Here is a 25,620-nt window from a genome sequence, read left to right on the forward strand (position 1 = left end):
AAGGATAAAATCACTCATATAAGAATGTGATGTAAAAGATTATGTGTCCTGCGTTTATTTTGTGTTTCATCTAGCGTAGGCATCTGTGATTCATTCTGTTCCTCTCTTCCTTTCCCATCATAGCTCTTCTTGCTCCCACTTCACCGCCTTCTCCTTTCTCTCTTTCAGCCACTTGTGTGCTGTCTCTTTCTAAGTTGATGGTGTGTGTGTGTGTGTGTGCGCGTGTGTGTGTGTGCGCGCGTATGTGTGTGTGTGTGCAGTAGACTGCGACTGTCCTCTGGGTGTCAGCAGTAGCCGTGTGTTGGAGAATCTGCAACTGTTCCCAGCGCTTCTCACTTCTCAACTGACAAAAACTGTGTGTATGAACATTAGAACTTATTATGTAGCACGTCCAAGTCAGGATGATCCAGTGATTTCAGAGTGATATGGGAATGAGTATGGGAGATAATAGAACAATATGTAAGCAGATCCTCAGCTCAGTTTCTGCCAGACGCCATACGGGATGCAGAGGTGACTTTGAGGCTCATTTGAGCAGGGCGGACACACACATATGCACAAAAGGACACAAGTGCCAAAATGATGAGCAGCATGACCCACATGATCCCTGCAACATGGTGCAGAAAAACAAGGAGAAGGATGGACAATGGATACATGCAAAGAGGGAAGAGAAACACAAGAGAACAGGAGATTAAAGATGATAAAAACTACTATAGGAAGCCTGAATTTACAGGAGGTACCATTGGGCAAGAGAGGCACAGTGAATTATTGAAGGCATAATAAAATGTCCTTAGGGTGAGAAAAAGAAAACACTACATTATTCTTCCTCCCTTTTCATGCAGAGCCTGTGATTACTGAGCCGAAAAAAAGTTCATATTCACAGACCATTTTTCACTGTAGGAGAGAATCTTATCTCCAAATGGAGTTTGTTTGTTTTTTTCTTCTCATTTCTCCTGAGAGCTTTCATTTGACAGAAAGCCTTCCCCTCCTCATCCCTGCTATATTAGCCAACTCTCTCTCTCTTGCTATTCATAAGACCCATTTGTTTTAAATAAGCCTGAAATCATTCAGAAGGGAAGCTGAAGGTTATTTCACTCAGGTTTTACTTCATTAGCATCCCATGTGAAGATGTGACAGCCCACGACATGATTCCCGTAATCCACGAGGGATAGGCCGAGCTTGCTGTTTATTCTGTTTGCATTATCAGTCGAGGGAACAATCTGATTGTGGGCGTGGCTCATGGATGAGGTTAAGCAGACTGCAGCTGGAAGTCTCCAGGGTTAATTTTTGGCTCATAATTGTCACTGGCTATATGGATTAGATGTTTTGTTGTGCATTCAATGCTGGTCATTTATGGATTGGGATCAATTATGTTGTTTGGCAGGTGAATTTGCCTGCAGCAAAACCAATTCCAGCATCATGGGTAAACAGTGTGCCTTTAATCACTCAATCTGCACAAACAAATAGATATTGATGCTGCTTGTCAGTGCATGTTTTACAGTCATAGGCCAGTTTTCCTAAAGGAAACCTGAGCACAAGGATCATTTATGTAATGGGGACAGAATACTCTTGCCAATTATAACGCTGCTAATATCGCAGTGTGTTTATGTTTATTTTTTTTTTCCAGGAGCCATTAACAACTGCTCAGTATGTCTGGATTCTCAAAGCATCTAAAATCACACTTGTACACCTCATATGACTTATCTTTAAATATTTAAATTTGCAAAAACATATTGCAAAAACATTCATTTCAACATCTCTCTCTCTCACTCTTTCGCTTCGTCTTTAGTCATTGAGAGTGCATTATGATATCAGCTCCTGTCCTCCCACATAGTTGATTGTGAGTAATTAAAATTGTCTGTGCCAGAACATGGGCCAGCTTCATGTTCTATTCATGCAGATTAATACATATTTGTCGGGGCCTGTGGGAGCAGACAGGCGGCACTGTCTGCTATTAAACATTCATGAGAGCACAGGACATAGAGAGTCACATTCTACTGGTATTTATGGGCCCATTCTCACATCCTTATGCTATCATAATGGGATCGCGAAACCGGGGACATCATTGCTGGACAGGGACTTTTAAATGACACTGCAATTTAATTCATATAAATTAGGATGGAAAAAATTGGCTTTGCTCCAGGACTGCGGTAGCCAGCTAATTGTGTGTGTGTGTGTGTGTGGTATCTCAGGAGGCTGGAGTAGCTGGGGGAACTGGGGAGAATGTAGCACTGAGTGTGGAGGTGGTGTTCAGACACGCACACGTGTGTGTCAGTCACCTCCGGAGGAGGCGTACCTGTGTGCTGGAGTGCTAGAAGAGGGCCATCCTTGTAACCCTCAACCCTGCATTGGTGAGTTCTGCTCTGTGTGTGTAATTGCAGATGGTTTTGTGTTACTTCACAGTTCTTTTTCATGCCTTTTCTCTTTCCCCATCTTTCTCTCACCCTCTACCTTAAGCCGGTGTACACTGTACAATTTTTGATCAGATTTTGCTGTCACAGACAAAAACCACATACAAAAAATTTTTTGCTCTTGAGTTGAGAATGGCGGTCTTAGGAGGCATAATGTGACATTTACTGGCACCGATTTTAGTGCCACTGTGACCAAAGACAGCTGACAGTCAGACTGTACAGCTGCTGCAACACTCATCTGAAAGTCACCAAAAGGAGGATGTCATAGGATGACACAAAACTCAATGTACAAGATGAAATGTTTACATTGGAGTACATGATCATTTAAAATACTGATTTCCTCACAATAATAATAATAATGTTACCTTCCTACTCTCATACCTGGGCTCTAGTGTAGTGAGTTGGAAAGCTACCACAAATGCCAAATTATACTTATTACTTCAAGCTTAGTTTGAAGAATGGACATTCCATAGTGTCCTTTTTTATTCATCCTCAAACGGCTCCAAAGTCCCCTTCTTATTCATTTACTTTGTATTTTGTCTAGCCATCCATCATTTTCCATACCACTTATCCTACACAGGGTGGTGGGGCACCTGGAGCCTATCCCAGGGGACTCCCTGGACGGGATGCCAATCCGCCACAAGGCACAATTGCACACATTCACACACCTGTCTTTGGCCTGGGGGAGGAAAATGGAGTACCTGCAGGAAACCTCCAAAGCACAAGGAGAACATGCAAACTGTGTGCTCACAGGGTGGAGGTGGGGATGGAACCCCCCCAACCCTGGAGGTGTGAGGCAAACATGCTAACGATTAAGCACTAATCAAGTAATTTTCTTCTCTGTCATTTCTTTCTCTGTCATTAGAGGATCTTCACTGTATAATCTTACATGGAGAACACATCTCATGGTCTGTTATAGACTGGGCAAAAAATTTATTTTTATATACTCCTACAGTGTGACAAGTGAAAATCTTAAAAGACTGGCATAATCGCACAGTCTAACCGGCTACACATTCTGCTTGCCTCTCTTTTTGATCCATACTGTATCATCCTCTTCTTCTTAAGTTCTTTATATTTTCCAGGGAATGAGATACTGGTGTTTTCCTGCTGTGAGCTTTGATAGAATGATAGAATGTTTTTTTTCTCTCTCTCTCTGTGCCTGTTGTTTAACTTAGGCTACAGCCAGTACTCATCTAAAGCGAAGGTTTTAAGCACACTGAAATATACTGGACTGGAGGACACCAATCTTGGTAAGGAGAGTTCAGACATTATGAATGAGGAAGTGTGAATGGGACGAACACTTCATTGTGAAGAAAAGCTCATGAGTTAATTGACAGATCCATGTTCAGGTTCATCAGCTGTAAATGTCTTCATTTATATATGTGTTCCATTCATGCATGATCTTTCACGCCTTCATCTTACATCCACTGCTCACTCCATCTCAACCTCTCAGCCTTCCAACACACCAGCATGCTAAAACTGCCCAACACAGTTCCCTCTCTCATTCTTAAATAATTGTACTAAGATTCTTTCTTGGTTCTTCTTTCCTATTATTTAGACTCTACTGATCATACACGTGCAAACACTGACAATATATGCTCAACACCACTGTGCCATTGTAAAACAATAGGCCAAATAATATCCCACAGGCACACATCCAGTGCACTTCTTTTTGGAATGAGCATAGCCCCAGTAATCAGCATCGCCGTGTTTCCGTATCTCCCAAGCATGGCAGATGCTGTTGAACAGTCACGCACAGCTCTGTCCAATAGGAAATCCAGTCTAGTCGCTAACCCCACCCCATCCTGCAGGCAAAGGCCGATACAGCTCTCGTAGCCAATCTCTGCGATCGGCGGACAGCCGCAAACGAGAGGATGTGGACAAGAGCCGTGCTGGACAGCAGTCTCCTCAGACAGGTAAGAATAGAGGCATCAGCCTCCTTTATACTGCAGCTTGGACTCACACACACACACACACACACACACACACACACACACACACACACACACACACACGTTCAAGTCAAATTTTTTGTGTTAGGCTAGTGTAGTGTAGTGTGATTAACAGTGATGCTGACGAAACAATAATTTCGCGTAAGAAAATTTCCTGTAAGAAAATATAAAAATAATAAAAGTGATGAAATTGATAAAATAATCAAAACTTGATTATTGATTAAATAGATAAAACTTTAAAATTAAAAGCTCAAGTACCAAGTCAAACTTCAGTCAGCTGAGTCTTAGTCAGGTTATAAGTCATGAAAATCGTGACACTTAACGTATAACATGAAACATGTATACATAAAATCAAATTAACACACTTATTTGTGACCACTTATCACACATAGATACACGCAGGGGTGTAGATTGGATGTGCATGTGGCTATGGCCTCATCTCGTCTGAATATGAGTGGGATGTGTGTGTCCCGTGATGTGTCTTGGCATGGTTCACAGTGAGACAGCAGTTTGTTTATGAATGATGAAGTCAATATGTAAAAATATTTTTCAAATATCTGAGAGCCTGTTGAGCCAACATCTCCACTTCATAACCATTAAAGGCAACACATGGCTTCTGTCTAGTCATGCTGTCTTTTGTCTTTGCATGATTGTTTATTTTGTACTGAGTTTTGGCTTGACACATCAGATTAGAGATTGAGTTACTGTGAAATAAAAGTGGCTGCATGGGGTTATCTTAGATATTGCATGTACTACTTGTGTTCTTAATTATGCCCAGGACAGTCAGGGTACATGTTTTGCTTCAAATATGTTTTAAGTTACATCAAAATAAAATGTTCTCTCAATGTCTTTCAGTAGTTTTATTTGATTTTATTTAAAATTTCCATTACATTTTATAATAATTTGAGACAGAATTTTTTTAAAATTATTTTCTCCCTTGCTTCTTCTGCCGAATACCTTTTACTAGATTTGATGTAGAAATTAGATTTGCTTTTATTTAAGTGAGGCTTCCAAGCTAGTACGTCTTGATTCCTTGCTCTGACAGCTCATATCATCTTACTGGATAGTCATGACAGCTCAACACGTCCTACTGAACTCTCATGAAGGCTCATATTTCTGCTCTTCAAGCACGCCATCTGCTTAGTGGACAGTGATAAAAGTCTGCTACTGTTTTATTGAACGATTAAGACAGTTTTCTCCTTTGCATGACTGCCATGATTTCCCTGCTCCATCAGCTGCGCTTTGTCAGACCCCTCTGTCACTCGCTCTGCTTCCCTATTGGCTGCAAGTCACAGGTGTCGAAATCATCTGCTGAATAGCCATTTCAAAATATCACTTGACATATCCTGAAAAGAAGCATTCACCTTGTTTGGAGATGGATGCTCTGGATATGTAAAGAGGCCTGAGGGTGTTGACGCCTCTCGTTTTTAGCATCGAAAGCTGTTCCTGCATGTTGAATTCCTGAATTCTTTTCGGCCCTTTCTTTCTTTCTGCCCCTTATGAACCTGCCTCTTCCTGCCCCCTACTCCCTTTCCTCTACCCCCACCCTGCCCCGGTAGACTCTCCTGTGGGTGAGGAGTGGTCCCCGTGGAGTGTATGCTCAGCTACATGTGGCGAAGGCTGGCAGAGCCGCACGCGCTTCTGTGTTTCAGCTTCATACAGCACGCAGTGCAGCGGGCCACTGCGTGAGCAGAGACCCTGCAACAACACCGCCGTGTGCCCAGGTAAGAGAAGCCCGCCCCGCCCTCTCCAATACCATCAGCCTCTCTTTTCCTGAAACTCCAATGCCAAGTACCCACACTCCAACTGTCCAGCTGAGGCCCCCTCTCCCTGAGCTCCAGTGCTCAGCAAGATAGTAATGGGTTTAAGTAGAGCAAAGCATGACATCTACCAACAGTGCCAAACTTTTTCCCAATGGCATGATGATCGGCGCCTCCCTCTCCATCCCCTCTTCTTTCTTCCTCTCCCCCTCTCTACTCCCTCACTCCCTGTCTCTAGCTTTTTGAAGGAAGTGCACATCAGAGCATACCCACATCTTAACACCTCTGGGATATACATAAATATGCAAAGCGGTCCTCGAACAGCCACCCACATATGAAATATCTCCCAACACAAACACAGTCATGCCTCATATTACTAAAACATACAAGATCTCAGATCGCATCATATGTGGTGGTTTGCATGCCTCAGAGTTTTAACAAAAGAGACGTACAGTGACATTACTGTAGTGACATTTTTTATTTATATTCACATTTATTTATTTATGTATTTATTTTAAAATTTATTTTAAGTAGATGGTTTTTGTGTGTAGACCGGTATTTTTCTCTCTATAAATCATCCCCTAGCCGCTCTGATTGCAGTGCACGGTGCATGGGATGAGTGGTCTCCATGGAGCCTGTGTTCTTCTACCTGTGGCCGTGGATATAGGGACCGTACGCGCACTTGCAAGCCACCGCAGTTCGGAGGTGATGAATGCGTGGGCCCAGAGAAACAGACCAAATTCTGCAACATCGCTGTCTGCCCAGGTGAAGATCTTTAAATAAAGAGCGCCTCATTAAGCTTTAATGACTTCCATCAAGTGTCACAATTAAAGGCAGATGAGAGGCTGTGTAGGAGGGGTGATATTGAAAGGCAGCTTTGTCAGCCTCATTCACAGAGATGGTGACTAAGGGAGCTTTTAAACCACTCTAGAATGGACTAAAGGCTTGGCAACAAAAAGCTCTCCTCTCTCTCTCTCTCTCTCTCTCTCTCTGTCTCTCTCTCTCTCTCTCTCTCTCTCTCTCTCTGTATTTTCCCCAATTCTTTCTTTCTCTTCCCAGTGGATGGTGTGTGGAATGAATGGTCCAGTTGGAGTACTTGCTCAGTTTCATGTTCAAATGGGACCATGCAGCGCACACGCGAGTGTAATGGCCCATCATACGGTGGCTCAGAATGTCAGGGTGAGTGGCTGCAGATGCGTGACTGCTTCCTGAGGGAGTGCCCTGTGGATGGACAGTGGCAGCAGTGGAGTTCATGGTCGAGCTGTACAAAGACTTGTGGTGGGGGGAGCCAGCAGAGGCAGAGAGTGTGCTATGGGCCCTTCTTTGCCGGGGAGCCTTGCCCAGGTGATCGCATGGAAACACAGCGTTGCAATGAGAAGAGATGCCCAGGTGCAATGCTAGTAATGTCAGTCAATGTTTTACTTGTATAATATATATATAATTATTTTTTTTTTTACAAAATAAAACTTTTCATTTAATACAGAACCACATGAGATTTGTGATGAGGAGAACTTCTCAAATGTAGTGTGGAAGAGAACTCCTGCTGGAGATACAGCAGCTGTACGTTGCCCACCAAATGCTGCTGGTAAGAGACCAAACTTGAACCACCCATATATGAGCACACACCTGCATGTCTCATCACTATTCTCAGCATCATTCAGATTCAGTACTATCAACTTCAATCAAATAAAGTGTAACAAACATGTTAACTAACACTATTTATTTCAATAGTTAACATTTTACAAACCGCCAACTTCAGCATTAAGAAACCATAAGTAAATTTAACAATAATAAGTAAACACATATTAATTGTAAAATATAACTGCATAACCTACAGTAGTGTATAGTTCTATTAGTAACTAAAAATAAATCCATATAAAATTAAATGACACGAAATTACTAAATGTTGATAGCCTAATAATTAATCGGCCAATAATCTGCTGAAAGTATACTAATTAAAGAATTGTTTATATTGGTCCTTGTAGACTTATTTTTACTCAAGCATAGAACAAGAAAGTAATATAAAATGACATTATGTAACCGGACGCAAAGCAGAGTTTCTGTTACCATCCCAAAGTGACATCCCATGACAACATATCCCAGTGTTTTATTCCTATTATACTGCAGCAATTTGGTAACCATTATAATTTTCAATTCATTAATCATTTATAGTTATTTAACCATTTATAGGTACATTTAATGTTGTGGAACATCTATGAAACAAGGTGCTTCCTGTTATCACTTGTGTTATAGCAGTTATCCACAGTCATTTTCTCACCAGCCTCTTTTTTCTCTCTCTCTTGAAGTTAATAAGAACAAAAAAATGACATTTATCATGTTACCATGAAATCAGAAGTCCTCTCTCTTGAAAAGTGACCATTACAAAGAGCTGACACTTCCATAAATGTTAAATTTATGTCTTCTTACAGATAGCTTTGGCATTTTATATATTTTTCTTTATTACATAACAACACTTTTTAAAACATGCTTATTATTAGTTTTTGTTCATGTGAAGCATCTGCCATACAAATTTTCTGTGAATGAGTTGTTACAAATAAACGATAAAGTATTAGAGTGAGTGCATCAAATCTGTGAATTCACTTGAACTACTGTCCTGTCAAAGCTGTGCATTTAAAGAAAATTAACCAACACCTAATTTGAAAATTCAACAGGACTGTGATATAAAGTCAGGTTTGGTAATACATGCATTTAATATGTGGCTTGTTAATGTTAACTGATGCTGTCAATAATGTCCGTTAAGGGAAGGTTTTACTACTTGAGTTACCAAGAAAAGCAAGAAACGTACTATTGAAGGAGTTCTGAAGAACCAACATTGCCTCACACAAATTCAAAATTAGTCACAGGACTATTCAAGTTGTATAAAAAGATTCAAAAGTTAGGGTAAGGTTTAGGGGTAGGCCTCAGGTTTGTACCTTTTCATACACATATGAAATTAAATGAAATACAATGATAGTGCCTCTGTTCATGCAAATACATACATGAGAACATTCACTATTAACAAACTGCCATTAACAGGCTGCATTTATCATGTATTGCCACTGTGTGTGTTATTGCTTCAGGCACCATATTTCGTCGCTGCTCTCTGGATGAAGAGGGAATTGCCTACTGGGAAAGCCCCTCTTATATGAAGTGCATCTCGAACGACTATCGCAGCATCCAAACACTGGTGAGCACTCTGATGACAGCACATTGACCAAAACCTAGTGCACATTATTGTCAAAACTGGATATGTTTTGATGATAATAATCTCTTTAGACCCGTGACCACCTGTCAAAGGCACAGAGAGGGCTTGTGGGAGATGGAGTTTCAGAGGTTATGAACAAACTAAGGGTAACTTCCAGTGAGGGGACCAGCTACAGCGGAGACTTGCTGGCTATAATCGACATCCTGAAGAACATGACAGAGATATTTAGGAGGTCCTACTACAGCCCCAGTAGTGCTGACATGAGGGTTAGTGCAGCACAAAATTTGACTCAGAGAAAGACAGTGAGAGACATAATGGAGATATTGTTACACTATATGAAACCTTACTGTGCACTTGTTGGTCTGCAGAACTTTGTTCAGTCCGTTAGTAACCTGCTGATGGAAGAAAACAGAGAGAGATGGGAAGAAGCACAGCTGGTGAGTGTTGCCTCCTACATTTTACTAAATATACTGTATATAGCAGGAATAAACACAATATGATTCATGATTAATTTGCCATATTTTCAAGGTGTTTCATTTAAAAGTTATACCCAAGGAAGAGTCTCGATATAAGAAAATAATGACAGAGGCAAAAAGAGCAGAACAAAAAGCAGAGGAGTGTTTCCGCTTGCACATTTGTTATTTTCTTATCAGCACACTTTGTCTGATGTTATCTTGTTTACACTATGGCCATACTTTGCAAATTTACAAATGAGTTAGATTGAAATTCAAATAGCAACCTCATTAATATATTGTATTAAGCTAACATTTTAGTCTCCCACACCCACAGACAAAAAGTTAAAAAGATGAAAGTTGTTTTGGTCTATCAGTATTCTCTAGCTGCCTCTCATTCCTCCAAGGTTTAATGTGCTTCAAACAAATAAAAACTAATGTTAAAGTCCATGTCGTTGTGGCTTTGCAATGCAATAGCAAAGGTGATAGTGTAGCATCAATATAACCCATTATTTATGCTTGTTAGATTCCAACATGCTTACACAGTTGGAATCAAGAACTTTTAAAACTGTATTTTAGAGGTATCCCACTCGCTAGTACCACTAGTAATTAGAAGTGTATATTTAATGTAACCATACGTGGCATACCAGAAGTGGAGGGAAACCCATATAATGGAATTTGCTCGAATCCTGCCAACTATGCTAATTTTACCATGGGAAAATACCCCAGGGAAAATAACCACAATAATAAACTTGGATATAATAATAAATTTGGACAATAAACTTGGTCTATCGCTGCTGGCTTGTCCACCAACAAAAACAAAAACAAAAACAAGAAACAATGACAACACAGAGCTGCAACTTACCAGAAGTCAGGTAGGCTAACTCACAACTTAATGGGTCTCCGAACACCACTCCACTCCACACAACCACACTCACACACACACACACACACACACACACACACACACACACACACACACACACACACACACACACACACACACACACACACACTGTGAGAGAGTTAAAGCAACAGCAAGGACACAACACTCAGTGAGGAAACTCCCACCACCAAAGAACTCGGACCAACACATTAATCACAGTCAATAAAAAAAAACACTTTACATCAAACACGAAATAAAAAAAGAAACTTGCCAATGTCAATAACTTACACCTGCAAAACAAACAAATCAAGTAAGGGGAATGAAAGCCGGGGCCCCCCATGATGCGTCACCAGGTGACCAAACAAAGGGTCTTTAAATAGCGCAGATTTAACGATGATTGGCCATCAATAAGTGACGTCACCCCGATACTAGCACGGGAAATTCTCATCCTGCTACACATAGTTGAGTTTCTTAGTTTTAATATGAAGTTGTTCTCTGACTTGGATCTTAACCATGAAAGAATGGCCTTTATGAAACCCATTATTTAGCTTGGACCATATGACTAATGCATTATTACATTTAGTTTCTGAAGGTGGTGTTATCACTTATTAAACTTTTGTTCTGGTACACATTTGTAAATGTCAGAGAGAGAGAGAGAGAAATGGGAGTGCAGCAGGTATGACTCAGTCAGCTGTGGGTCTGGCAGAGGAGTATGTATTGTAGGAGCATTACAGAGAGAGAAGCTTCCACTCTCTTCTTTCAGTCCTTAAACATTCTGCAGTCTGCATCACCATCACTAATCAGCTGTAGATTAGGACCACATCCATATGCTTAGAACACTCACTGACAGAAACACATTGCATGCATAGTTTTGGACTCTATAAAGTTAATGACATTTATGATTAATAAGGGCATTTGATGGGTCAAATATATATAGTGAATCTTTAAACTAATTCTCTGCTTTTATATTAACAATCCTGTCATCACTTGCTTTCATTTTCCTTTAACACTCCTACCATTTTAAAGTCTTGGTTTGTTTAATCGTTTTCCTGGCATCTTTATTTTTCAGCTAGGTCCTAATGTTAAAGAGCTCTTTCGTCTGGTGGAAGATTTCATTGACGTCATAAGTCTCCGAATGAAGGACTTTCAAGATAACTATGAGGTCACAGACAACCTTGGTTAGTCATATTAACAGCTCTGCTGTTTCTAAAATATGTGGCATCACTGTGGCATTCAAAAACTAATATACATTTACAGATAATTAATTTAAATACCTTCCTGTACTGCTATTGATATTTTTGGCACATTATTTTCTGGAGTTGGAAATGTCAGTAACACTGGTTCATAAAATCCTCAATGTGAAGGAAACATTCCCCTGAGATATTTACACTTCTTCTGGGATAAGCAGGTGTATGTACATTTACCCAGATCCTGTAGCTCTGGGCATTCGCAGGGCATTCATATCCCGCTGTGATCCACCCACAATTCCACAGCTCAGGGCCCACATGGGAGATGTGCTTTACTCACACACAGAAACTGGCAGAGACAGGCAGGAGATGAGCTGTTTCTCACTAGGACACTCAGGGGGACCAAGAATGCCAGATTGGAGAGAAGCAGGTGGGGGTGTGTGGGCCGAGAGCAGTTCCTTACCATCACCTGTCAGAAATGCATGTCCAGCTATGGAACTGTCATCTGTCCCTGAGCAGATAGTTTCTTACTCCCATGCCTAATCACATGCACGCAAACACAGACAGTAAATAAACATTTTAAGTGTATTCTGTCAAGCTAATAAACCTTAGGAATTATCTCTATAGACTGCACAAGGACAGGTTTGCTGAAACAATGTGCCTGTTTATTTTAGTTCTAATGGCTGTCTGTGTGTCTTCCCACAGTGTTGAGCCTTCACAAGCGACCTGTTGCAGGCAACACTGATATCAGCTTTCCAAAAAAGGGCTGGATGGGCATGGAGGACTGGGCTCGCAACTCTGAAGACAAGGTCATCATCTCGAAGAGCATTGTCTCCTCCGGTAACCCAGGTGAGTAGCTTGTACACCACACACAAAACATGGGAAAACGGTGGCTTCATGGTTAGCACATTTGCCTCGCACCTCTGGGGTTGGGGGTTTGAATCTGCTCTGGTTCGGGGGTTTCCTGTGGGTACTCCGGTTTTCTCCCCCAGTTCAAAGACATACATTGTAGACTGATTGGCATATCCAAACTGCCCTGCAAAGAGTTGGCACCCATCACACCCTGGTTGTGCCCAGAGTTCCCTGGGATAGTCTTCATGCTCCCCATGGCCCTGTGAATGATAAGCGGTATGGAAAATGGATGGATGGATGGACACACAAGACACACTTATGTTTACAGGTCTACTACTTTGAGATGTTTAACTTTAAGGGTGTTTTTGCACTTGGCCAGTCAGCACCCACAAACAATTCTGGGCTTATTTTGGGGAGGGGCTCAAAGTCACAGGTTTGTTTTCACATTAAAGAATTCCTTTAACTGTGGATTGATTGCACAATTCCACACCTCACTTTTAAGTGTGCAGGTATGCACACTGGGAGACACTAGGTTAATCAATTTACTGTTTTGCTTTGGTGATTATTTTCCTTTTTTTGGTGCAAATACTCAAGTAGAAAAGAACAGCACTTTTCTTGGATGCAATGAATATCATGGTGCAGGAATGTTTGCGGATGAGGAGCCGTTCTTGTATGAAAAGTTTTTTAGCCATGCTTTTGTTCAGACCACAAAGGTGAACTAATTACAGTGCTCCATTCCTATCAGCATTCCGTTTTATATATCAATAATATCCCTTTCCCTATCACAAAACTTGTAACAGGAATTAACCCAATCACATTGCTCAGCATGCAACATAGGGATATAGATAGAAATAGCTTCCACACCTGATGTGTACTAGGCCTTTTTTAGTAATAAAAATCATTTAGTTCAGTTAGAGAACAGATGCTACAATTAAAAACTGAACGTGTCTGCTCAATTCAGAATGAGTCAGAGTCACAATACAGATCAGCAGGAGTCAGATTTCATTTAGCATGAGTGAGAGCGAGGGGAGCTGACTGACAACACAATGACGGAAGATTTGGTTTCAAAAGTTATATGTTTAATATAAGCGAGTTTGTCATTGTACTGTTTTGTAGTTTTTGTGTTTTTCATTAGTAATAATAATAATAATAATGAACCCACCATTCAAGCAATTGCCGCTACTTTGAAAGTGAAAGTGAAATGCGCACGGCTGCACGGGCATTCATAAGCAAGGGGGAACCTAGGTGTCCACAGGTAGTATCCATAGTCTTATACAGAGAGAGGTCTATTGAAAAGAAAAAAATTGCTTTATTTTTGTTTAGGAAGAGCAGTGGGCTGAGATTTGTTTGTCCAAACATATGCATCACTGGAGAAGTTCCCTCCCCTGTGACTATGCTAATAGGGCAGTTGCTGCTTAATCAGGAGTCAACAGGAGCCAATCAAGAGCAATTAGGCCTAATTTCCACTCCCACTGGGGACTCAGTTTCCATGACACTCGGTGCAGATTGATGACGAGTCAAGTTTGGGGCATGCTGAGAGTGGTGCTTATATGAAATAAACTTTGAGAGCACAGAGAAAAACTCCAGAGGGTATTTTCTCCATGACTCTACTTTTGCTCCCATAGCAGCTGTAGCTGTTTTGTACTGACAGATAGAGTGAGTGGAGGCAGATAGGAATAAAATTGTCCCTAGGGATCACAGAAAAGTAGCCCAGACTCTTTTGGCTCTCCGCCCCTCCATACCCATGAAGGCTCAGCTGCAGCCCCAGAGGTGTAGTCTGTACACACACTGCCTGGCTGCCAGTCTTTCTCTCCCTCTCTCCTAACTTACTCACTCTCTCTGTGTCTGCCAGCCACACACTGTGTGTGTTTGTGTTTGCATGTATTCAAGCTCTGGGCGCTGTCCAGCCCCACTTCTTCCTTTCCAGCTGTGAAGCGTGTCTGCACTAAAGCACGTGTTTTCCCACGCTTCATCTGTCTGCTTTTTCATCAGAGCTTTGACATTTCAGTCCTAATATGTTAATATGTGCCGTCATGGTAGCCAATGTGAAAGTGTGATTGTGTGAATTAGGTGTCACTGTGTATGACAAGCATATATATATGTGTATGTGTGTGTGTGTGTGTGTGTGTGTGTGTGTGTGTGTGTGTGTGTGTGTGTGTATTAATTGCAGGTATAGGCTGCATGACATGAATTCTCCCTCTTACAGATGCTACAATAAGTTTGAATGGACCAATTAGAGCAATATTTTCCAGCTTACTTGCTTTTATTTAATATCATGTGTTACATTACTTCAAATTGAGTAAATGATTCATCCGGGGGGTTTTGGGACAGCATTACGGTGGCTAAGTGGTCAGCACATTTGCCTTGCACCTCCAGGGTCGGGGTATGGTTCGTGCCTCTGCCCTTTGTGCATAGAGTTTGCATGTTCTCCCCGTGCTTCGGGATTTCCTCTGAGTACTCTGGTTTCGTTTTCCAGTACAAAGACATGGGTTGTAGGCTCATTGGAATTTCCAAATTGTCCAGAGAGAGATTGTGTGTGTGTGTGTGTGTGTGTGTGTGTGTGTGTGTGTGTGTGTGTGTGTGTGTGTGTGTGCGATTGTGCTCTGCAATGGGTTGGAACCTCGTCCAGGGTGCCCCCTGCCTCGTGCTCTGAGTCCCCTAGGGTAGGATAAGTGGTACAGAAAATTGATGGATGGATGAATGGATGGATGGATGGATGGATGGATGGACTTATTCTGGTCTGGGTCATGGTGGATCTGTAGCCCATCCCAGGAACACTTTGCAAGGTGGGAATACACCCTGGATGGAATACCAGTCTGTCGCAGGGCACCATGCACACACTCAGTAATGGGAGACTTTAGTATAGCCAGTCTGTCTATCATCAGTGTTTTGGGAGGTGGGAGGAAACTGTAGAACCTAGAGGAACCTCACATGTAACAACATGTAAAACTCCACACAGACAGTAACCTGATCTCAAAATCGAACCAGGGACCCTTGAGCTATGAGGTGGCAATGCTACCTGCTGCCCCTCCTTGCCACCTAAGTAATTTTCCTGTGCACATTCTTGTGTGTGTGTTTGTGTGTGTGTGTGTGTGTGTGTTTGTGTGTGTGTGTGTGTGTGTGTGTGTGTGTGTTGCATTGCAGCTGAAGATGAGGCTTCAGCGTTTGTAACTGGCATTGTCCTCTACCGAAACCTTGGCAGTATCCTGTCTCTTCAGAGGTAAGCAGCTGTGTCACTCCACCTTCTCCTCTTGATTTATGCAACTTTGCTTGGTCCTTTCATGTTTCTGCTAATCCAGGCTGCAATGCAATGAGCAGGAACTGATTGCCGTCTGTGGGTTGTTAATTCATTCAGTATGCTTCTTAAAAGTAATACACAATTACAGGAAAAGTATTTCAAGGTTAATAGCTGGGGAAGTAGAAATAGGTCTGATGTTTTCTCATTTTGTTAATCTGCAGTAGTAATTTTCTTTTTATTAATTTCTTTTTGTGCTGTCTTCCTCCTGCCCTTGAACTTTTTTTTTGTAACCTCTTTTTTTATCATTCTGAATGTGATCATATGGCGTTTGGAGAGAGACACCAGCTGACAGAAACACTCATCTTGACTGATTATGTACTTGTACAGGTGTTTGTGTGTGCGAGTGTGTGTGTGTGTGTGTGTGTGTGTGTGTGTGTGTGTGTGTGTGTGTGTGTGTGTTTTGTGTGTGCAGACTTATTAATGTGTTATGGCTATTATGTTTAGTTGTGTTTTTATATATGAAGTTGCAGTTCTAATCTGACTGAAATCTGGATACCGGTGCTCAGGTTGAAGCTCAAGGTCAGCTTCTCCTTTGTATCCTTTCCCATTTCTCTCACTTTCTCTTCTCTTTGTCCTCACAGAAACAGCACTGTGCTGAACTCCAAGGTGATCTCTGTGACGATCAAACCCACTCCTATTTCTCTCTCTGCCCCAGTGGAGATTGAGTTCTCACACCTTTACAACGTAAGCCACTCTGACCTCTGAACTCAATCAGATGAAATGCACACAGAATAAAAGAAAGTGATGTTTGAACTCGTTTGTCTTTTGAAACATTTAATGGTGGTGCATCATCATCAACAACAAAAACAAATAATAATAATAATAACAATAATAATAATAATAATAATAATAATAATAATAATAATAATAATTTCACAAGTACAACCTAAAGAAAGGAGCATTTTGCTGTTTGGTTTTAATAGCTTTCTTTGCCTGACTGCTTGCCAGGAGCATAAATACAAAATGTGTTAGATCATTCATTTAGCTTAAAAGGACAAAGAAACAAAGAAGCAATATATTTTTGCTTCTGAAAAGTCTGAAAAGCAAGCCTTCCTACCGTTCTTAATAATTCATCGTTCTTCGTTTGAACTAATTTTTTTTCCGCATTTTTTTCTTTTTGCATTGAATATGCATTATTTATTATTTATTATTATATATGCATTATACTTTAACTATACTAAATAGTATTTTTTTACTTAACCCCTCAGGCTTTTGCTTCTTACCTATTTTCAATGATAAACTGTGTTCCTGAGCCAACGTTCCACTTCATTTTGTCGTATATCATAATTATACTGATTTATACAGTTAGTTCTGGTCCACTAATTTGATTGGCATTCCAAGAATACCTATATCAGTCCCTCCAGGATTTTGCGGACACAGAAATTAACGCAAAGCCAAGCAAACTCTGCAATATTCGGAAGAGCTTGCAATTTTTCAAAATTACCACAGATTTGGGCCAAGATGCATCATGTGACATCATCACAACGTGCATTTAGGCAAAGCCCTGCTCGATTCACATGTGTCAAACATGTGTACAGCTAAAAGATCTCACTTGATGTTTCAACTTTCACTGCAAAAGACCATGCAAAACAATTTTGTGCAATTTCAATTTTTCTCAATTCAAGTAGTTTTCTGCAAAAAAAAAAAGGACAAAATACTTACAAATTGCATCACAAAATTTGGAAAAAAGCTGCAGCAAAATCAAACATTTTTGGCCTCAACAATCACAAAACAACTCAGTGAAATCCTGTATGGACTGCTATATTTCCTACTGTATACGCGCACTGGGAATTTCCACTGTTTGTTTCACTCCACTTGTCTGTTTGCTAAACAAAATTCCATTTCCTATTTTGAAACAGTTACTACAGTAGTGTAAGCAACATCATCAGTGCACATGGCAAACAGTACATTTTTAAGGGACAGAACATTTAGCTTAAAATATGAAAGCTGATCAGTTGAAGATTAAAAGGAAGAAGGGACGTTCATTTAAAGAGAAGCACCATTAAGGGGAATGTACAAATCAGTGTGATCTAGATAGCCCACTAGCAGACGTGCTGTAAAGTGAGTATGCCTTATTGTTTCTGATGAGTGTGGTTTATTGTGTCTGAAATGTCACTTACTGGATATTAATTTCTTGTTTATAGAACAGTTGTATAAAAGTGAGAGAGATCTCACTCTGAGAGAGATCTCTCACTCTGCAGCCTCATGCCTTGTGCTGATATTGCTTAAATACACCACCCACTACCATTACATTGACAGTTTACCTGAAACAGGTTTATAATCTGCAGCTAATATTTATGATTTGGTGTCATGTGTAAGTTAGTTGATTTCTTGTTCACTGATATTACACAAGAATATGAGGCACAGAGAACTAAAAATAAGACTTAAGCTTCTTTGTGTGGTTCAGTGACACAAGGTAATAGCTGTCTCTCTCTTTTGTTCACACAGGGCACGAACAACCAAACATGCATTTCCTGGGATGAGAGTGACAGGTAAGAGGCTTGCTCTCATTGATCCGATCGCACAAACCCTTATTTTCTCTCTTTGCCCTGTCTGCTGTGAGAGACTAGCACTCAAATAGGACACAAGAGCGAGTGATTTTAAGAGGCTTGTCTCAGAGGACACTGAAGTGTCATAGTGGAAAAGTTCACTCAGCATTGCCTCTGTACTGCTAGTGATCAGACAGAGAGAACACAATCTATTACACTCACTGTCATCCTTCTGCAACACTCACACAACCAATCGGAATTAGGAGAGCACGTCTATCACATACAGAAAAAAACGAGCCAGATAGAAAGAGTGGGACAAAAGAAAGAGGAAAAAAACAGAAAGTAACAGAGTGAAAGTGAGTGACAAGGACAACGGAAATCAAGCTGTGAAATGGTAGTATCATTTGGTGCAATCCTGTGGCCTGTGTAGCCCTGTCTCAGTCCTGTTTTCACTTCATGCCCTACACTTTCATCCCTGTGCTTTCTTTTTTATCTTTTGATTGAAACAGAAAGAGTGCATATATTGCATTGGCTGGAACATTTGCATTTAAATGGATAAAGTGCACAAAACCTACAAGTAAAATGCTTTCTGCATTGTTCCTAAATGAGTGGAGTGAGACAGTGCAGGGTGACAAGACAGACAAGGATGAGAGAAAGAGTGAGGGGGGACTAGGAAAGTCACAGTGTGATGAAAATACTAAAATGCAATCAAGGTATATATTGAAGAGAAGGGCAGTAGGATAGGGAGTGGGTTTGGTGCAAAATTAAAATCTATCTTGGACAGCTGCAGTGATTAATGAGTTAATATTTGGGAAAGAAATTGGAATGTGAAGTGGCGCCCTTGTCACTGCGTGTTTTCTTGATAACAGCTTGAAGGCATGTGGTCCATGTGGTGCTTCACACTCTTCAATCTGCACAATCAATATGACTGACTGCTACCAAGACATCCACTGGCGCAACACGCATTTTTACATGTTAAATGTTAAGCTTATTTCTCTCTCTATGTCTCTCTTACCCTTTATTCACATTATCAGGTCACTCGAGTCACTTATAGTTTTTGTCTTATAGGTGTGAAATAACCACTACTGTTCTTGTTTCTGGACATGCACTGTGTAGCTCTATATATATAGCTCCAAAACATAAGTAGTTAAACACAAAGTAAGTCTTTATACTAGCCTCATTGACACATTAGCAAAGCAAGCTAACTGTATTAGGTGCATACAGTCACCAGAGGCACCAATGAACTTTCCTACTTCCTTTCCTCGTAACTTTATTTTTCTTCATAATGTCTCTACATAAATTTAATTAGAGGTTGTACGGTGGTGCTTAAAAGTTTGTGAAGCCTTTAGAATTTTCTACATTTCTGCATAAATATGACCTAAAACATCATCCAATTTTAACATGTCCTAAAAGTAGATAAAGAGAACCCAATTAAACAAATGAGACAAAATATTATACTTGGTCATTTATTTTTTGAGGAAAATGATGCAATATTACATATCTGTGAGTGGCAAAATTATGGGAACCTTTGCTTTCAGTATCTGGTGTGACCCCTTGTGCAGCAATAACTGCAACTAAACATTTTCTGTAACTGTTAATCAGTCCTGCGTATTGGCTTGGAGGAATTTTAACACATTCCGTACAGAACAGCTTCAACTCTGGGATGTTGGTGGGTTTCCTCACATGAACTGATTGCTTCTGTTACAAAACGGGAGGTGAGGCAGAAGCAGGTGCAGATCAGCGTCTTTATTTACAAACAACAGTCAAAATACAGAAAATGCGGTCGATGCTGGACAAGATCATCAAGGTTCAACATAAGCTAAAGACGAGGCATAGAACGAGAGCAGGACACGAAAATAAGACCGCTTAGCATGTGTAACGCATTCACCACTACATTCAGGTAGTATTATACTATATAGTAAGGCACGTGTCCGTATACAAGAGTTCAGTCTCGTGCACGCACACTCTCTAAAGCCGCCCGTGCATGTCGATGCCACAGTGCCATCTGCCGGCGAGAGTGTAACAGCTTCAGGTCCTGCCACAACATTTCTGTTGGATTAAGGTCAGGATTTTGACTTGGCCATTCCAAAACATTAACTTTATTCTTCTTTAACTATTCTTAACTATCTTTTAACTATTAGATTTGTGTGCTTAGGGTCGTTGTCTTGCTGCAAGACTCACTTTCTTATGAGATTCAGTTCACAGACAGATTTACTAACATTTAGAATTCCCTGATATAATTCACAATTCATTGTTCCATCAAAGATGGCAAGTCGTCCAGGCCCAGATGCAGAAAAACAGGCCCAAACCATGATACTACTACCATAGTTCACAGATGGAATAAGGTTCTTATGCTGGAATGCAGTGTTTCCTTCTCATTTAAACCAAAATTTCTATTTTGATCTCATCCATCCACAATTTTTTTTTTAACCAATAGCCTTCGGACTTGACCTTGTGATCTTTGAACTGCAGATGGGCAGCAAAGTTATTTTTGGAGAGCAGTGATTTTCTCCTTGCAACAATGTCATGTACACCATTGTTGTTCAGTGATCTCCTGATGGTGGACTTATAAACATTAACATTAGCCAATGTGAGAGAAGCCTTTAGTTGCTTAGAAGTTACTCTGGGTTCCTCTGTGAACTCGTGGACTTCTACACGTCTTGCTCTTAGAGTGATCTTTGTTGGTCAACCACTCCTGGTGAGAGTAACAATGCTTGAATTTCCTCCATTTGTACACAATGAGCATCAATAACTCTTTTTCTGAGGTCCTCAGAAATCTTCTTTGTTCATGCCATGATACACTTCCACAAATGTGTTGTGAAGATCAGACTGATAGATTCTTTAAATTAAACAGGGTGCTCACTCGTGCCTGATTGTCACCCCATTCATTGAAAACACCTAAATTCTCTAAATCCACCTTCAAATTAACTGATAATCCTAGAGGTTTACATACTCACATATATGTAATATTGGATCATTTCCCTCAATAAGTAAATGACCAAGTATAATATTTTGTCAAATTTGTTTAACTGGGTTCTCTTTGTATACTTTTAGGAAAAAATCTGATGATGTTTTAGGTCATATTTATGCAGACATATAGAAAATTCTTCAAACTTTCAAGCACCACGGTATATGACAGGATAATATGAAACAATGGTTATAAGATTTTCTTCCATTTTTGAATGTCAAACAGTAAGTTAAATTAATTGCAGGGTGGAACTAAACTGAGTGGAGTACTGAAGAAATGTCTGACCACACACACCATAGGAGTGGTTAAAGGAATCATTCAAAGCAATCTTTTGGATTGGACACTGTATAGCATCATATCTAATTTGCACAAAATAGAGAAAATCTTAGTTCAAATGCCGTGCTTGTTGTACTGTCACTGTGAAACTTGCCACTGTCACGGAAATCATGGCTCAGTGTCATGCACATACATAGAAAAAGAATGGTCGCTTGCCACTTTGTTGCCTGCTAGTGTGAACGTTCACACAGACCCACACACACACACACACACACACACACATTTATACGTTATACACACCACAGCACTGTCAGCCCAGTGATCCAAAAATCCAGTGGTGCTATGCTGAGTGTAAATGTCTGTGTGGTCGACAGAGATAATCGCATCACCCACACAGACTCTGCTGGGGGTAATAATATATTGGATTTCAGAGAAAATGCTGTTAACATTGAGCCTTCCCTGGAGCTACAGGCATGACCCTTATTGCCATTCCATTTGCCCCAGGCTGTTCTCTAAGCCTCACTGCACCATGGGTAATGTGGGCTCGGGTTATTTGCACTTACTATATGTAACCCTGTTTGGAGCTGTGTGGTATCCCATGGCCTCAGCTGCCCATACACGATGTTGGATTTATATTATTGAGTTGTTACACTATGTTGTAAAATGTATGTTTACGTCTTATGTTTTCGTGACTCAATATTCTCCAATTTTTTTTTTTTATCAAAGCCAATTCCCATCTGCTAGGTATGTTTTCTGTGCTGTACATCTACTACCAACCTGAGAGGATAAGAGGTAAAATGTGCTTTGTTGTAGGCAGGTGATCAAGCCAGTGCATCTTTTCGGAATAATGAGGCAGCTGAACGTATTGGAGAAAATCCCTAATTGAACTGTTTTTGTGTGTATCTTCAATTGGCTAGTGTGGCTCTGATCAACATAGCCCCCACCCTGAGAAGGCAGAAGCAATAATTCACAAGGTGCATGCAAAAAAATGATAAACAAACAAACATGCTTGTATTTCCTCATTTGTAAGTCGCTTTGGATAAAAGCGTCTGCTAAATGAATAAATGTAAATGTAAACAAACAAATAAATAAATAAGCAGGTTTTCATGATAAGGATCTTAATTCAGCTTCTTACCCAGATGATCACGTTCAAGAGTAAGCAAAATGCAATTGATGTGCTAATGAATTTAGGTCTGAATTAAGTGGGCGTGAAACCACTGCCATAAGAAACATTACACTGGATTATGATTCAGGAATTAACGTGTGAAGCTGTTACTTTCAATCTGTCACGAATGCCTAAAGCCAGATGATAGAACCTGTCAGACTAAGTTGAGGCTAATTTTGCTTGCCAAAAACACTAACCAGCCCAAGCATACTAAAATGAGCCAAGAGTATTAGTTCTTATCCTAATCATAATCTAGATGGACAAGCCCCGAGAACCCATTCAGAAATCAGACACAAAATAATTGCAACAGCACTACTAATGAATATATAACCATGCAAGGAAGACCTTAACAAGAGGTGTGGCACACATGTTGAAATAAATCAACTCTCAAAGTGTTTGTAGATCAAATTGATTTTGATCATCGGTGTAGATATTTTCAATAATTCCCCCAGAGCATGAAGTGCAGAACAACTTATATGTGCAAATATAACTTTATATTATAACTTTATAACTTTATAACCTATACTATATAATTAGCCACTCCATGTATAAAAAAAACTTGGACATGCCACTAAGGTATATAGTTCTAAGATTGTTTTTAAGCACTAATATACATTTGCATATTGTGCATTGGTTTATTATTGTTGTTGCAGTCACAAGATTAGTTTTATCCATAGTTTAAGCAAATGTATTTCCCTCCTGTGCATCATTCCCATAGCTAACCTGTCCATGCAGAAATACAGAAGAGCATCACAATGTTCGCCTATTTCTCTCTCTCTCTCTCTCTCTCTCTCTCTCTCTCTCTCTCTCTCTCTCTCTCTCTCTGTGATTTTTTTTCTCTTTTGTTCTCCGGCTCGGCAGCGTTGAAGAACGCGGATAAAATTGGAGCAGCTGAAGGTTTTTGATTTTGTCCTTTTTGTTTGATTGAGCTGATTGCCTCTCTCTCTCTCTCTCTCTCTCTCTCTCTCTCTCTCCGGCTCAGCTCGTCGCCGCTGGGCTCGTGGTCGGCGCGCGCTTGCAGAGCTGTGCCCGTGCACGCCTTCAGGACCAAGTGCGTGTGCGAGCGCCTCTCCGCCTTCGCCATTTTGGCCCGCCTGAGTCCCGACGCGGTAAGTGCATCTCCTCTTCTTGTCTCTTCGACGCCGCAGGACGCGTTTGTGTGAATGTGTCGGTTGGTCTTTTGGTTGTTTTAGGCGCCCTCGTTACGTATCCACACATTCCTGTGACAGTTCTCCCACCTCTTCAACCCCTCCTCCCCCTCTCCATTAAGCGCGCTCTCCAGCTCCCGACAATTTTTAGCGTGTTTCTGTAACCATTCTGTAGCGTGTTCCGCATAACCATAACAGCATACTAAATATTATGGCAGAATATATATATATATATATATATATATATATATATATATATATATATATATATATTAGCAAATTGTTTAGTGCCATAAAATGCAGATTTGAGCGTTGCCATTGTGTAAGGATGTATGCGGTTACAGGAAATTGGCTTATGCCAGTGACTAGTTTCAGTGTATGAAGAGGACATGTATACATTTTGTTCTAGGTTTGATGGACATGGTGCTGGATAGTAAATTATAGAAAATGTAGATGTGTAATTGTGATTGAAGTATACATTAAATATGGCTTTTACAGTAGGATGCTACAACATTCTACCTGCATTATGTAGCCTGGTGTGAAAATACTCACAGCTGGACACTGACTATAAAGCTAAACACAGCTACATTTATTTTTACTGCATGCTTGTATTAGCGCCCCCCCCCCCCCCCCCCCCCCATATTATAAAAGAGCTGATCAGTTCTGATTTTTTGTTAAATGAAAGGTTTGCAGTAAATATGAATCCAGATGTGGCCTTTGATAGGCAGTCCTACATAAACATCCAGTGCTTTAACCCTAAAATCAGGGTTATTTTTATTTATTTATTTATTTATTTTAATCTAAAAGCATCAGAGGTGCATTCAGTTTGATGAGCAGTATCTTTGGGTGGATTCTTCATTCAATGCGATTAGTTATTATTAGACTGGAAACTGCCTCTGAAGCAGTTTGTTCACCAGTTGCCCTGGTAACAGCATGGACCGCCAAGGCTCTTAAAGCTATACAAGGCACAGTAACGTTCCCTTTATGCTGCTTGGCCCACATAGCCGTTAGGCCACACAGCCTTGATGGGGAAAGAAAACCCACACATCTATCCCGAAAACACTTCCCCTGTATTTCATGAACCAGAGATGTGTTTTTTTTTCATTGTCAGCATCAAAAGGTTTCTGCATCGACAATAACACATTTGTCTACACATCACTGTGGAAGCACCAGTCATTTCATTCGGCAGGCTGGAAATGATGCCTCAACTAGGTTTTACTGCATCAGTTAGGGGTTTGGACTGAATTCAATCTGCAGTATTTCAGTATACGGTACACTATGTCGACACTAGATGTGTGCCAGTCTATTTTTTTATGTCATGAAAGACATTGAACTTGTTACAATATCACAGACGAGCGAATTACAACTATAAACACGGAAACATTTTGAATACAGTATAAACAGTATAATAATTTGCTAAATATTATGGTATGTTGTATAAATGTTTCCCAGCATGCACCTTGTCTACACACATCATGCGTTTCAGTGTATTATGTCCTTAGCGTGTCCCCAAGTACAGGTTTACAGTGTGCATAACTTGGATAAAAAACAGTCATAACTTTGGTTGTGTATTT

General features: G+C 40.4%; 1 protein-coding gene across 1 annotated transcript in view; it reads left to right on the forward strand.

Annotated features, from left to right (window-relative positions):
- The window catches only part of adgrb1a (adhesion G protein-coupled receptor B1a), a 95,826-nt gene that overhangs the window by 40,696 nt on the left and 29,510 nt on the right, over nucleotides 1-25,620 (forward strand). Inside the window, exons 3-17 of the mRNA XM_017486931.3 lie at nucleotides 2,190-2,348; nucleotides 3,584-3,658; nucleotides 4,220-4,324; nucleotides 6,721-6,885; nucleotides 7,180-7,509; nucleotides 7,604-7,705; nucleotides 9,201-9,307; nucleotides 9,397-9,591; nucleotides 9,694-9,762; nucleotides 11,733-11,841; nucleotides 12,556-12,699; nucleotides 15,847-15,922; nucleotides 16,582-16,684; nucleotides 18,449-18,492; nucleotides 23,881-24,007. Of these exons, the coding sequence (XP_017342420.1) occupies nucleotides 2,190-2,348; nucleotides 3,584-3,658; nucleotides 4,220-4,324; nucleotides 6,721-6,885; nucleotides 7,180-7,509; nucleotides 7,604-7,705; nucleotides 9,201-9,307; nucleotides 9,397-9,591; nucleotides 9,694-9,762; nucleotides 11,733-11,841; nucleotides 12,556-12,699; nucleotides 15,847-15,922; nucleotides 16,582-16,684; nucleotides 18,449-18,492; nucleotides 23,881-24,007 (1,910 nt within the window). The remainder of the gene's footprint in view (nucleotides 1-2,189; nucleotides 2,349-3,583; nucleotides 3,659-4,219; nucleotides 4,325-6,720; nucleotides 6,886-7,179; nucleotides 7,510-7,603; nucleotides 7,706-9,200; nucleotides 9,308-9,396; nucleotides 9,592-9,693; nucleotides 9,763-11,732; nucleotides 11,842-12,555; nucleotides 12,700-15,846; nucleotides 15,923-16,581; nucleotides 16,685-18,448; nucleotides 18,493-23,880; nucleotides 24,008-25,620) is intronic.

This window comes from Ictalurus punctatus, chromosome 1, assembly GCF_001660625.3.
Source record: "Ictalurus punctatus breed USDA103 chromosome 1, Coco_2.0, whole genome shotgun sequence".
In the NCBI taxonomy this organism is placed as follows: domain Eukaryota; kingdom Metazoa; phylum Chordata; class Actinopteri; order Siluriformes; family Ictaluridae; genus Ictalurus; species Ictalurus punctatus.